The following is a 14596-nucleotide window of genomic DNA, read 5'->3' as shown; positions in this document are numbered from 1 at the left end:
ACCTTTGAATTCTTCTGAAAATCCTGCATGAGTTTGTTGTTGAGTGAAAATATGCTGTGATTTTAATAGTTTGGGGAAAGAGCTGCTACAGAGGAATCAGTGCACCCTTAAGGAGAAACAAAATTTCTGTTGCACAGAGTTCTGCCATGGGAGGGATTACAGGGGGATGATTTCCCCAGTCAGAGAGGAGGAGAAATAGCTGGCTGACGAGGTCCAATGGAAAGTAAATTGGATAAGAAAGGCAGGAAAAACATTGATAATGGAAAATGGAGTGGAGCTCAGGGGAAAAAAAAAAGAATAATAATTTGTTTATGGGAGGCATTTTAATTTCACAGTAACAGATGACAGTAAAATGAATTTGGGAGGAAGAAAGGAACTTCATGGAAACACAAGTCTCAGAGCACAAGGGGAAACCAGTGATTTCCACAAAGAGAACATATGGTGGAAAAGTTAAAGAAATGAGCAGAGGGATGCATTTCAGAAGAGGAAAATGAAATGGAAAAAAGGGAGGAATAAAGATGTAGAATTGAATGAAGAGAAAATAAAGAAGACAAAAGAGAATACAAATAGGATTAGAAAACACAAAGAAATCATACAGAAGGGACAGGAAGAATAGAGAAGAATCTTGCAGTCCTTGCTTAGACAGAACTTATTTTAAAATATTTTTATTTGGAAATAACTGTTACGCTTTGTCTCCAAAATAATTATCACTTGTTGCCAGTTAGGGATGAAGGGGTGATGATGAGAGAAAAGGGAAAAGCTATAAAGAAGACAACAACATAAAGGGAAAGAAAGGGACAAGAAATAAAAAAAGAAAGAGAAATTAAAAACAAAAGGTAAGGAAACTTCTTTGAAATTAAGAAATGTTAAAGAAAAAAAAAGCAAAATCATACAGAAAATATTACCAGAATGAAAAGTAAAAGTAATAAACCCAAGGAACATGGAACACTACAGTTAATAGAGTTCTTATGAATTTCTCCTTGTACTTCAATAATTTCTCTGATGTGAAGCAACGTTTTGTGAAAGAGTTACTCTCTTTGCAGTCAGTGTGCAGAAGCTTGCTCCAAATAATTATTTGCTGATGTTTGGATGCTCTATGCAATTTGATTAACTGAACAAGTGGCTAAGTGTCACTAGTTTTACATGAACTTTGCTGTATTTAGCAATTATTTCTGGAATACAGCTAATCTCTGCCAAGGTACTCAGCTCCAGGACCTCTGCCAGAGGTCTGGACTACAGTTTCGTAAGGAATTAGGAAAAGAGAGCAATATTCCTACCTCAGGAGGAATAAAGAAATCAAAGTTAGATTCAGGAGGCCACAAGTTGTTTCTTGCTGCCCTCATGAGTAATGACTTGTCTCAGAAGCACCAACCCATTGCCTGTCTCATCCCAGTAAAAGACTTTAAATAGACTTTCAGACACTGCATTTCAATTGTAAGCCTTTCATACAAAGCTTTGCAGCCAATGTGGCAGCTGGGAGTCTAAGAAGGCCACAGGCATGACAGAGAGGTGCTCCTGCCCTTCAGTGATCTGCATCTGGAAACTGAACAGATTCTGCAAAGAAGTGAAACAAGGATGACTTTCTATCTACATTCTCATGTACAGCCACGGTTTTGTGTAAATGGATTTTCAGTCACATGAAACAATTTTCAAACTTATGAAGGTCATTTAATACTATTTTTCCAAACAGTATCTATCATTGGTTTGTCACTGTGAAGGAAAAGCTATAAAGGATCCCATCTGATTTTTCATGTTTCATTACACAGATGGTTTGATCTTTCCTTACTGAACTGACCATATTTTCCACTTTCTTGTAGGCTCTTTCCACATTATACTAGAAGAGAGTAGGTAGCTCTCTTGTGCCCTGTAACACCATCCCTGATGTGGCAGCTCAAGCAGGCTTAGGCATGCAGTGCTAGCTCCAGTTTGTGGTGGCTACATGCTCTCAGGAGTATGCTGGACAGCCTTTAGGGATAATTGAGATGACTGGTTTGCTTCTATCTGTGTAAGGTTACTAAGTAAATGGCAGAAGTGAGTTGATCTGCCCCTCATGCTATTCATTCTGTTAGTCTTGAACAGCAGAGATGGAATGAAGCTGGAAGCATAAACTCAAAACAGCTCCGCAAGTTTTTTATTTATGTTAACGTGGAATTTTGTTCAGGAGATCCCTATCAATAACATTTTCTTTTGGAAAATTTGAGTTAACTTCCAAGTGCAATTCCTTCAACAATCAATCTGATTGTATGAAAAGTTTCCTATGCCTGTAGCTCAGTTTGATAGACCACAGTAAAGACATGGAGATGACTCTTCTTTGTGATCACTTTTCACTGTCTTCTGAAGGCTGCTAGGGAGAGTGCGAGTGGTATCAGCAGGATTTGGATGCAGAGGGGGCAAAAATTAACCTTGAGTCTAAAGAAAAAAATAAGATAGAAGGAAAAAAAATTGACTTGAAGATTACTGAAGAGCAGGGATTAGAATTTGGACTGGAGGGAGAAAGGGCCTGACTGTGCAGAGTACCACTCACTGTGATAGAGGAAAAGAAAAAAGGAAAAAGAGGTAACACTAGAGATAAAACAATATGAAGGAAGACAGAAACTACCTAATAAAAAGGTTGGTAAAAGGGTACAGATACAGTCTGAAGACAGTAACTGAGTGGGAAATTAAAGGGAAGAGAAGTCGGGTAATGAGGGACTGTGAGGAAAGAACTGCAGGGAGAAAACTAGAAGAACAATAGCATTGAGGCAAAGAGAGAGTAGGCTGTGTGGAGAACAGTGTGAAGAATTAACGGGACTAGAACAAGACAAGTAGTGGATGGAATCAAGCCTGAGAGGATCAAGTAAAAGGTCTATGTTCATTAATGTATCTCCCAGTTGTGCCCAAATTGATATTCCTGTGCCTCATACTCTACTCTCAGCCAAATCCATAAGCACAGCATGCTTATTTCAGAACTGAACCAACAAGATGATAACAGAACTATCAGCTTTTCCATCCATTCAACACATCTCCTATTTCCAACTATGAACATAAAGATTATGTCACCATATGACTGATTTATGTTACTATTCTGCTTTTGAAACAACCTTGAAATTTATCCATGCAAAAAATGAAGCTAAAAGAATATCCTTAGAGCTGCACGAATTAACACTCAGAAGCTACAAAGTGCTGGAGTTACAGCAGCCCACAACACAATGTACCATAGTCTTTGAGCCCTGGATTATCAGTTCTTTTTCATGTGCCTTGTTCAGTGCACAGGATGAACTGTCCTTCATTACAGACGAACTGATTGATGTATTGCCTTTTTACTTGTTCAGCGTGTGGCCCCAGACCTCTATTAAAGCTCTTCACTGAAGACATCTCCTCTTGAGCTCTTCTGGTTTCTTTAAAATCTTAATTTATTTTCTTGTGTTTCTACAAGGTGAGGGTCTTCCCCTTCTCATTCACAGAGAAGTGGACAGATATTGAGAGAAGAAGCAGTTTTGGGTACCCAGTCTAGGTCAAGTAGGAAATGATTTTTCAGACTGTCTGTAAATGGTTCTTGATACAGTTCCACTATGAAAGTGCACTTAAAATTGCAACTATGAGTACTGGGTTCTTCTGTAAATTAAAGTCCGGAGTCTCAAGCTGCATATTGAGGGAGCACTTGTGAAAAATCTCTTTTAAGTGATTTGCCTGCCTTGCACTGGAATTACACAGCAGACGGAAGGCTTCAGCTCCTCAGTCCTCTATTGCCTCAGGCAAGACCATCCTTCACTCCTCTATAGCTTCCTACCTCAAATGTTATGCGAACTGAGGAACAGATTAGTGAATCAGGTAAACCCTGGGACAACAGCCCACCTGTTGTGTTAGTAATTCTGATACATCCCTAGGACAATTCCACTGGGAATGCACTGAAAGAAGGATGAGGAAAAAAAAAGATGATTGCATGATTTTAATCACAACAATATATTGTTATAATGAAATACATGTTCTAAGAGGAATTGCATACAGTTGAACAAACAGCTATTTTTCAAGTATTTTCTAACTTTGGATGGATTTATCCTGTAATCTTAAAAGGGCTTCTTCCATGTAGCATTTATTTTAAATAAGAATGTCCAAAAGAGGAGCTATTCTAGACTAGTTATTGAAAAATAACTCTGCACCAGCTATTTTACTCAATTTGCCCACATGGACTAGAGGTAAATTTAATGCATTTGTAATGTAAAACCTTTTCTTTGTCTTCCTTCTACAAGCATGTCTATGTGAGAAAATTTACTAGTGACAATGCAATAGCATTATAATTATATCTGTATCTATATGCAGATATTTTCATTCCAGAACAAAAGTATTCCCACTGGGAGTTACATCAGCATAATTTTACCACTATAGCTCGACTAGTGATTTCCCCATGTAAATGATCTCTGAAATAATCTAACCAAGATTTTTTCACATCTTCCCTTGCATAACAGTTTCACCAAGTCCTTCATAAGCTTGTATCAGTCACATATTTTTCACTACCAATATGGCATAAGCTATAGTGTTTGATTACTTGGAATATGTACATGGAGTATCATAGAACAAGGTCATACAAATCAATTGAATTTTTGCAGATGTGCAAAAACTGTTAGCGCTTCTTATGTATACTGTCAACCTGTGGTTTTTGCTATGTAAATACCAGGTTAATGCTGATAAAGTAATAGCAAAGACTCTCAACTGTGCAATCTGGAAGAAAGCGCTGTTCAGGTCAGCTGTTCTAATTTTAACACTGGAACTCAGTTATTTCACTGCAGTGTGCTTCTCCCTTCTCCCCAGTGTGTTCCAGTTCATTCTTGTTTAAGTGTTGCGAGCTTTTTCTGGCAAGAAAATCTCTCTCTCTGGATTTATGCAGTATTAGGGTTTGTAAAATGGTTTGCTATATCAACCAAGCAAAGAAACAAGCAGCTTAATCAAAAGTAGGAGTAACTGTTTGCCAACTAAATTCTGAGAAATGTATTTCATTATATTGACTAATTCAAAAACTTCTAACTTCCAAAAGACATAAACTACATTTCAGTTGTAACAATTGTCCTCATGAGTCAATTAATTGTTGCTACCATTTTTATGACCATTTTCAATGCTGATTAAATTTCTCAAGGCATGTCTACCTTAAGCCCCATCTGTGATAACACTTAGTAATTCTCACTGGTGAGAGTCAGCTATTTTGCAATATACAATCTACTATATTAAAAAAAAAAACAAAAGGAGGGAAAGCAGATTGGAAACTCAACAGCGAGGAGAACAAACAGAAGGGATAATTCAGGAGAGCCAGGGAGCAATACTTACTGCTGACTAACTGGCCAACACTCAAAGCTGAAGAGGAGGAGGATGAGGAGGAAGAAGAGGAAGCCTGACGCACTGGGCTTTGAGACATAGATGCTTGACTGTGAGCCAAATGCAGGAGATTGGATTGTGAAGCTGCTTGTCCCACTTGCATCTGGGAAGGCTGATGGAGCTACATGTTAAAATGTAAAAATAGGTATTTAGAAAGCGAAGCAATAATAGGAAACTTGCAATGCACCACCTCACCCATCTACTTCTGGGGAACAAATCACATAGGAGTATTAAACACCATGGGCTTTATTCAAGTGACAATGTTGCAGGAGAAATCTGAGCTGCTTAGAATATTGTCTAATTAGAAGGTAAATACTTTTTTTTGTAATGGGTGATAAGAGACCTATGACATTACAGAAGGATTCTGATTTATTAAATACATATCCTTACCTGTTTTCTGACTCATGAAACCAAACTTTTATTCCCTACATGGATTCTCATAGAAATCAGGATTGTTTCACAGAGGTCCTTTCATATTGCAGGACCAGGGCCAAGAAGAATGGAAATGGAGAAAAGAATATAAACTGAGCAAAAATCCCTTTCCAACAGGACTCAGTGATTTGTTTTATGACATCATAGCTGGCAAACAAACAAAAATCATGGGAACAGATAAGTTGTCTTTGACTAAAACACACACAAAAATTTCTGAGCTCTATCCACATCAAGACTGTATCCAGTATGACACATGTGAAAAGTCTAGTAAGGATGGTAGATGCAAATGATACATGAATTGACTTTCTAAATTTTTTAAACAAATATTACAAAAGTGTAGTCTTTGCTTGTTTACCAGGGGAATGGAAAGAACCATCAATCCATTCTGCCTATAATATGCTTTCATGTGGCATTGAAATCTAGGAACATTCTCTGGTACTGATTTTCACATAAAACTCTCAGAAAATTCAAAGGGCAGTCTCTCTACAAAATAAAGGCACACAATGGACTTTACAGTTTTGAATTGAATTCTAGTAGTCCAGTACAGGCTTTTCACAGCTTAAGAATACTGTAATACAGGTCTGATACACTCTAGTGACTACTGCTTATTATACCTTTATTTTATGTTATTCTTGATATTGATCAAAAAAAGATCATAAAAATATTCTAAAAAGGCTTCACTTCACTGCAGCTGTTATCTGCATTTTCTACAAGGGAAAAGATAAAGGCCTATGTGGCCTTGCTTGAAGTCAGTAATTAAAATCTATTTCTTGAATGCTAAGGAGTATGAGGATTTCTCTTTGATATCTAACTGAAAAAATGACTTTAGAAAAGGAGATACATTCATTAGTAACACTCAAATAATATGTATTATCCTTCGAGCACGTATAGAAATGTCTGATGCTAAGTAGACAACAAATTGTATAAAACTGTAGATAAAGGTATCTGTTCACATTCAAGGTGACACTTTCTGTGGAATATATATGAACAATTTTAATGACAATATTCCTGTTAGAGTCTGTTAAGAATGGAAAAACTTCAATCTCTTTTTCTACCTTCTACATCTAATAATATAACAGAAAATGAAGGAAGAAACTTTGATTTAACCTTTAATAAATATTAAAATTATATAATTAAGTATAATTATTTTATACTTATAATTTATATAATTAAGTCTAATTATTTATCTGGACAGTTTTAGTGTATTCTGCCTTCCTTGTGGATTAATAAAAAAGGTATTTTGTTATATGTAGGATTTTTTTTTTCTCAAGTACATTAACAAAATATAACTGGAACTTTATCAAGGGGATAACAGTTGAGAAGCTGATTTCAGACTCATGCAAGGAATGTGCATCTTAAAAAAATTCTCTAACAGCTGGATTTTATCCACAGGGAATTCCCAACTCAGACAGTACTTTTATAATATCTTCTCTTAGGGAAACATACCACTCTAAGGGCTGGCTTCTTTTGAACACTGAAGAAGTGGACTGCCTGCCCATGCATTATATCCACATCACATCCAGACTGCAGCTTTCAGAAACAGGCAGGTGTTTGGTGTCTGGGTCTGTTGTCTGAGGGAATCTCGGGCAAAACTAAAGATTTCAGCTCAGGCAAGGGAAGATAAGCACTGTATTTAGATGAGTTAGATGCTTTCACACTATGTGGAACAGTCTAAGAGATGTTAGTGCTTATCTGTGAGGATGCAAGAACAAATGCAGCAGCTATCTTTAAAGAGAAAGATCTGCAAAATTATAGTCCAGTCAACTAAATTTCAACCACAGTAAACTACTGAAGAAAATAATCAAACAATTTGTAAGCACTCGCAAGAAAACAAGGTAGCGACAGACAACTTGGATTGCAGAAACAAACTGTGTCAAACCAATCTGATCTCCCTCTAAGACAGGGTAATTGGCCTTGTGGACCAGGAAAAAGCAGTAGGTGGTTTGACTTTATCAAGCATCTTGATACTCCCTCATGTGACATTCCTTATAATCTAAGGAAGCATAGTTTAGGTGAAATTGCTGCAGAATGAATGACAAAATATTTGGAAAGCAAAACTGAGGATGAAGCATATGTGGAAAAAAATAGGCATGCATGATGCTTCACAGAAGTCTATCCTCATTCAACACTACTCAATGTTTTCTTAATGATCTGGATGACGGAACAGAGAACACCTTTACTAAGTTTACATGCTGATGACATGCTGGGAGGAAATTTTGACAGGCTGGATTAAAAGATTAGGAAGCAAAATGTTTCTGTGCTTTGAACATATTGGCTGCAAATCTGTGGTGTTGCAAAAGTGAAGTAAAGGCAGTTCCCATACCAAGACATGTTAGTTGGAGTGATGTCTGCAGTGCATGTGAAATATGTCTTTTCTACTGAGGCCTGGAAAGACCTCTGCAGAGGAGGATGCCATGTCCACAGCTAGGTGCTAGACTGCATTAAAATCTAGACCAATTAGAGTTAAATAATTAGAATGGCTAAAGGCCTGGGAGTTAATTGAGGCTTATGAAGGCAACTGTAATGAACTGGTCATGTTTAATCTAAAGGAGGGAAGACCAAGTGGGATATGGTGCCTGCTTCGAATATAGGCATAGCTAATGAAAAGAGGACATAATTATTCTGTCCTTTATTCATTTTATAATGGGCCTAGTTATCTGGAAGGTTCAAATTAGATGTTGGAAAAAGTTATCTAAAGTGGCAGTGAAACACTGGCATAGATTACTGGTGGAATCTGTGGGTTTCTGTGATAGTAGTTAGGACCAAATTAACTAAAAACTGGAATAGTTACTCCAGGTTGGACTGGATAATCTCTTGAACCTTGATCTTCCACCCATAATTTTTTTATTATTCTACACCATTTCCCATCAGTATTTCTCAGGGAGAAAGCAAATCCAACATTTTCCAGCTATGTTACAACATAGTCACTGAACAGTTCAACTACTGAGCATTTCCACAGTGAAACTGAAGCCTCCAGAAAGCTCTAGAATGAGAGGGTACTCTGCATTTTTCAGCTCCGCATGAAAGGCATGCACAAAGTCAGAGTCACTATGTAGCACGTGCATAATATGATGGTTGAGTCTAGAAAGTGTTTGAGTCTCTGCACATGTTTTGTACTATGCATATATTTTTTAAGTAACTGGAATACCCAGAAGCTTGGCAACTTTCTTGTTGAAGGTTCAGAAATATTTAAACAAATATAAGAAATTCTCATAATTTAGCTGGGCATAAAGGAATATGGCTAGTGAAGTCTGGATTCACAGTAACCTTAAGTAAGGTAACAGCAGTATATAAGGGATATTTAGAAGTTGGATTCTAACACACTGCTTGTGAGGGAGAAGTGAGCAATGGGGTTGAACAGGCTGAAGAATCACCTTAAGTCCTGACCAAAGACTGAGGGAGGATTCCATCTTTAACTCCCTACATAATTTCCAGCATACTCTCTGCTTTACAGCAGATGATGTTAAGCTGTAAATGTCCTGCTTAAAAAACAATGATTGTTATCTATGGCACAAAATAGCATTAAAATACTCTCTATTTTCATCCAGTATAATTTCCACTCCAGAAACAGCCTTAAGGAGAGACAATGATTAGATTATGAATTAGATTCTAGATGACAGAATCAATTTGTACTTGCAATAGCTGACTTTTCTCAATTTTGGACATGGATGTATGATATGAATTATATTTATGACTGTTCTGCATTTTCCATCCAAAGACAGAAGGAGGCACAGAAATTACAGAAACAATTGCTGTAAGTGCCTTTCTTTGTAAGTGGATATAGGAGATATGCCAGAATGATGACTGTATGGAACTGTGATCAGTATCTGGCATGAACATGTGTATGCACACTACAGCTAGTAGGATGAAGTGAATATGAGAAGGGAAAAGTGCATCATAATACTTTATAAGAATAAACTGAAAACTGCAAAGGGCCTTATTTGTATTTCTTTTATACAAGCTTTACCTCTGTATTTATGAGTCAATACTAACTTCACCATTGAAAGCAATATGTAAAGAATTAGTTAGGTCTGTAAGACTGAATTTTGTTCTTAAATTATGTAGGATATCCCTATGCTTGGGATGGTTGACTGGAGTTCTGTGTTAAAGGCCTTATGAGATCAGGGATGTTGTTCTCTGCCTCCAGAAAGCTGCATAAAAGTGAGAGGGTAACAAGGTATTTAGAATAAAATAAGGAAAGATAAAGAAACTAAGTGGAAATCTAGAAAAAATTCGATGGAATATTGCCCTGTATCATAACAGAGTTGCTACTTGGTTTTATGGAGAGTCTGGACAAACAGCAAGGGTGAAATATGGACTTAATGGGAAGCAGAAGAAAATAATGAACTTAAATTGCAGTAAGGAAAGCTAGGGTCAGGCATCAAGAAGACATTTAGAGCACTAAGTAGAGGCGCCTAGATTGCCTAGGGATGTCAGGGAACCTCCATCACCAAAGATTTTAAAGAACAAGCTAGACAGACATCTGTCAAGAATGATATAGGGACAACTGATCCTGCCTAGTGGGAGGAGACAAACTACATGGCCTCTTCAGGTCCTTTCCAATGCTATTTTTCTATGATTCATGAAAAGGAAATCCAAGAGATAAGGAAACACAACAAATTAGAGAAGACACAGGTGAAACAGACAAGTATTAGAAGAAGGGCAGAAGAGATGAAACTAAAAGGAGTGGTACAAAAGCAAGAAACGCATCTTAAGTAACCCCCTTTATGTTAAAGATTTTCAATTTTTTCTGATGTCAGTTAGTTCAGCCTGGGAAATATGGACATTAGCTCTTGTAAAGACTAAAGTCCATGAAAGGTGTGAAAAATAAGTATCTTGATATAAAAAAGACATTCCAAACACTTCAAAATTGCATGATAATGCCTTATAGTAGTAGTAGTAGTTTAAGTGTTTCATGCTTCTATTTTCTTGCAAATGGAGTCCTCTGCTCTGTATACATTTCCTAAAAAACATTTGATTTTGAGAAAATAACGGCATGCTGAGGACACTTCATGATTCAAGAGCACAATGGCAGATGAAGTCTGTTTTTAAACCTACTCATACTGCATGAGCAGGCATGGGATTCAAAGGTGTTTCCTTAAATCTTCTAGCAATTGGAAAGAGCAAGTTAATACACATATCCCCATCCTTCATGCCAAATCCTTTCACAGTCAACTGTGCCAGAGTATGTTACAAATACTATACCCCCACACCCTAATTTAGGTTACTCAAATAAATTCAAGTAACTGCATATATGAAACTGAATACGAAAGATACTTGATACCTAATAAGCATCCTCTCTCCCAGTATAGTACAATATAGTATAGTACATATAGTATAAAAGGTGTTTGTACACACTGCTTAGACTGACAGAATAGCTACATTTGGAAACTAATATAGAAAACATCCTTAGGTTCACACTGGCTGTGTACATACTCCACCGAAAATGAAGACTGTTGTGGACATAACTGGGGGCAGGACTTTGACACCATCTGCTGAAGTTCTTTCAAAGCCTTTCTGTTGAATCACAGCTACTTTCAAAGCACACTGTAACTGAAAGTCTTCCAAATTGTTAAATGAGTTTGGGAATACAGCTGGACTTGTGTATAAGATTTAATTTTATATGCAAATCAGGTGCATAAATAATTTTTTTACCCCTATCAGGAAGGATATAATGTCAATGTAACAACAATATTATTGACAATACATTAATCACTAATTATAAATTACTTATCACTTAATAACGTTAATTAATAATGTAAATATTACAATAGTATTATAATAAATGTTTTAAATGTGCAAGTCCATAATTCAAAGGTAACCCTCATTTTCCTACAGTGAACAGCACTGCATGCTTTCTGCGCCTCAGTTGCTTAGAATGACAGCTAATGTAGTGACATCATTCCCAATGGTTTGGTGCAGTTATATCAACTGTTTTTGAGATATCCTTCTCCTACAAGTGCTGATGCCACAAAGAAAACTGGTCAGGAAAAGATGGAAGCTACAAGTCAATGTCATGCCATGGCATGGAAAGTCTGATGTAGTCCCTTGTAGTAGTAAGTAGTCTAGTAATCTTGACTTTCAAAATTCTAGCAATTTATCCATAGATGAAATAGAATTTTGCAATGATGATGGTAAAGGAAAAGAGAAAGAAGTGAGAAAAATTGTCACCCTCATCACTGAAAGTCATATAAGAAGCAAAAGAAAAACAAAGTTGGATTGAGACAACACAGTTTAGTGACTATATTGAAACAGAGAAAAAAGAGTGCATTTCTCATAAAACAAGACAGCATCAAAGCTATAGGAGCATTGCAGAGAGGAAATGATTGAGAGCTGGTTAGATTTAAACGGGAGAGAATAACAAGGGATTGCATGGAGTTGTGATAACAGGATGGTAGGGTGTTTGTAGCAGGTTGAAACTGCAGAAAGGGAACATCTAACGTGAAATTTGGCAAGCAGATGTACAAGAATCAGCACAGACCCATCTGAGAGACATCTATGTCTTTTCAACAGTTAATCTGGAGCATGATAGCCAATGACAACAAAAATGGGGAACTGAAAGTGTAGGAAAATACTACCTACTAGCTCATTTTACTGTATTAGAATTGGCAGAAGCCTAAAGCTGGTTGTGCTGTAAGACACAATGAAGTATGAAAAATTCTGTCAGGCATTGTAGATACAAAAAGATTGAGGACAAGTGGGACTACAGTCCTGATTTAATGAATCTAGTATGTAGAAAGAAAGAGCCAAGCAAAAGTGAGATGGGAACCCACATTATGTGGTACACCAGAGAACAACAGAGTGTCCAGAAGTTGCTTCTGTATGGGAAAGAAAATAGCTATGAAAACACCAATTATTAGGAAAGCTGTTTAGAAAATTCATAAACAAGAATGTGTTTGAACCCCAGTGATCATTAGCAGCTGGGTTTTTCTCAGACAATTTTGCTCACCATTGAATTATTTGAAAATCCTCAAATAGCTGCCCTAGCCCTCTCTCATGTCAATGGTAACAATGGATATGTTAAGATACCTATTAGAGATCCAACCTATCCAAAAACTTTTCTATTTTGGTATCTTGAGTTTTCCACTGGACATGCATATGTCTCCTTTTCTATGTCTATGCAGGAAATCCAGTTAACTAGCTTACACCAGATACCTAACTCCTTATGACTAAGTTAAGCAAGGTGCACACTTTCCTAAATTTTATAAGATGGCAGTTCATGGTTCAAGTTCAGCTGTGCTGGTGTTGAGGTTGTGTTGTTAGTGATATGAAAGAACACCTTGAAACACATTTCTCAAATCTGATAATGAATGACAATGCAAACAAATTTTTACAACAAATTCATCTTTTCTCATAAACAATGCACCTTTAGCCAGGCAACCTATATTTCGGCAAAATTCCTCTTGAGAAGCATGGAGGAAGTGCAGAAGTTAAACTTACAAGGTAGTCTTCTATTATGGGACACGGAGAGCTTATAAAGCAAGAAACATAAAATTAGAGAATTTTGTTATTTCTTTTTCAAGAAAGAAGACTACAAGTAGAAAACAATGGATTTACACCAAATTTTTGAAATATTTTAGCAGCTAGCAAAGAAATATGGTGAAGAATGGTAAAGTGGCATCTGCAGGAAGAACACATGAATTTCTTCAGTTGGTACAGAATACCATGAAAAACTTACACATCCTGTTTGGAGCATGCCAGTGGAGCATTTTGACAGGTAGTGGATCAGTGCAAAGTGATTCACATCAAAAGGAACCATTTTAGTGATACACATGAAAATAATCAGGGAAGCAAAGATATATAACAATGGATACATTTGCTTATTAAGTAAAACTGTTCCATGAACAAAGATAGAAAAAAGCAGGATGTTAAGCTGTACTGAGATAACGAAAGAAAATAATGCTGAAAATAATGTCATGTTATGTAAAACAGGGAAGCATCCTCCCTGTGACCATGGTATTCAGTTCTGATCAAAAAATCTTGAAGAGCGTGGAAATGGCTAAGAAAAATTATTAAAGGCAAAAACCCCCTTGTTTATGAACAGAGATAAAAAGGATACTGAATAAAACAGGAGTGCAAACAACTGCCTGCTTTCGAAAGCCGTTGCAATTTCCAGGAGAATTCTTGGTGCTCCTTAGATTAGCAAAATGTTGGAAAATAGTAAAATATCTGAAGTTTTACCTACTTGTAATTTGAAGAGGAACAATAGCTACTGTGGGTAGTTTAAAGAACATAAATCAAACCCATCTATTTATACCTAAATACAGGAAGAACAGGACTACATCAGACTTGCTTGAGTACACTGATAAGCAACCTATTTACAGTGCAGAAAAAGAAGCACTGCTTTACACTGCACGTAAGTATTCTATGAACTCATTTCCATTAGGAGACATTCTGGTTTTGGTCTGTCAAGTCTGAAAAAGTTGTATGAATAAATAACACATATAGTCTACCTAAGTAAAGCTGACTAACAATATCTGAGGCATTTAAGTCTTCAGTCATCAGGGAAAAAGTAAGTACTAGCATGCATTACTTAGCAACTGGAACAGTTTACAAAGGTTCAATTATCGTGACTCAGCTAACAAGCTGCAGCTCAGTATCATTGCTCTTTCCTCCTTCAGTACTTAAGATTCCAAGGAAGTGACAAGTTGAAAGCTAAACTAGGACTATCTGTTACTGGAACATTTTTAGTACATTATTTATTTCCTGCATTTATTTCTTCAAGACATGCTAAAAACTTTCCCCAAACTTGTGTTGTAATCTTTCCCCCTGCTGGAGCTTCCTTCATCTAGTTAGAAGACACCAAACACTGTGTGAC

The 14596-nt window shown here is 36.7% G+C and overlaps 1 protein-coding gene across 1 annotated transcript in view; it reads right to left on the bottom strand.

Annotated features, from left to right (window-relative positions):
- The window catches only part of POU6F2 (POU class 6 homeobox 2), a 248070-nt gene that overhangs the window by 7211 nt on the left and 226263 nt on the right, over window positions 1–14596 (bottom strand). Inside the window, exon 7 of the mRNA XM_031060864.1 lies at window positions 5299–5467. Within this exon, the coding sequence (XP_030916724.1) occupies window positions 5299–5467 (169 nt within the window). The remainder of the gene's footprint in view (window positions 1–5298; window positions 5468–14596) is intronic.

Source organism: Geospiza fortis, unplaced genomic scaffold (assembly GCF_000277835.1).
Source record: "Geospiza fortis unplaced genomic scaffold, GeoFor_1.0 scaffold265, whole genome shotgun sequence".
NCBI lineage: Eukaryota > Metazoa > Chordata > Aves > Passeriformes > Thraupidae > Geospiza > Geospiza fortis.
Note: the sequence above shows the minus strand (reverse complement) of the source record. Positions and strands in the feature narration are given on the sequence as shown.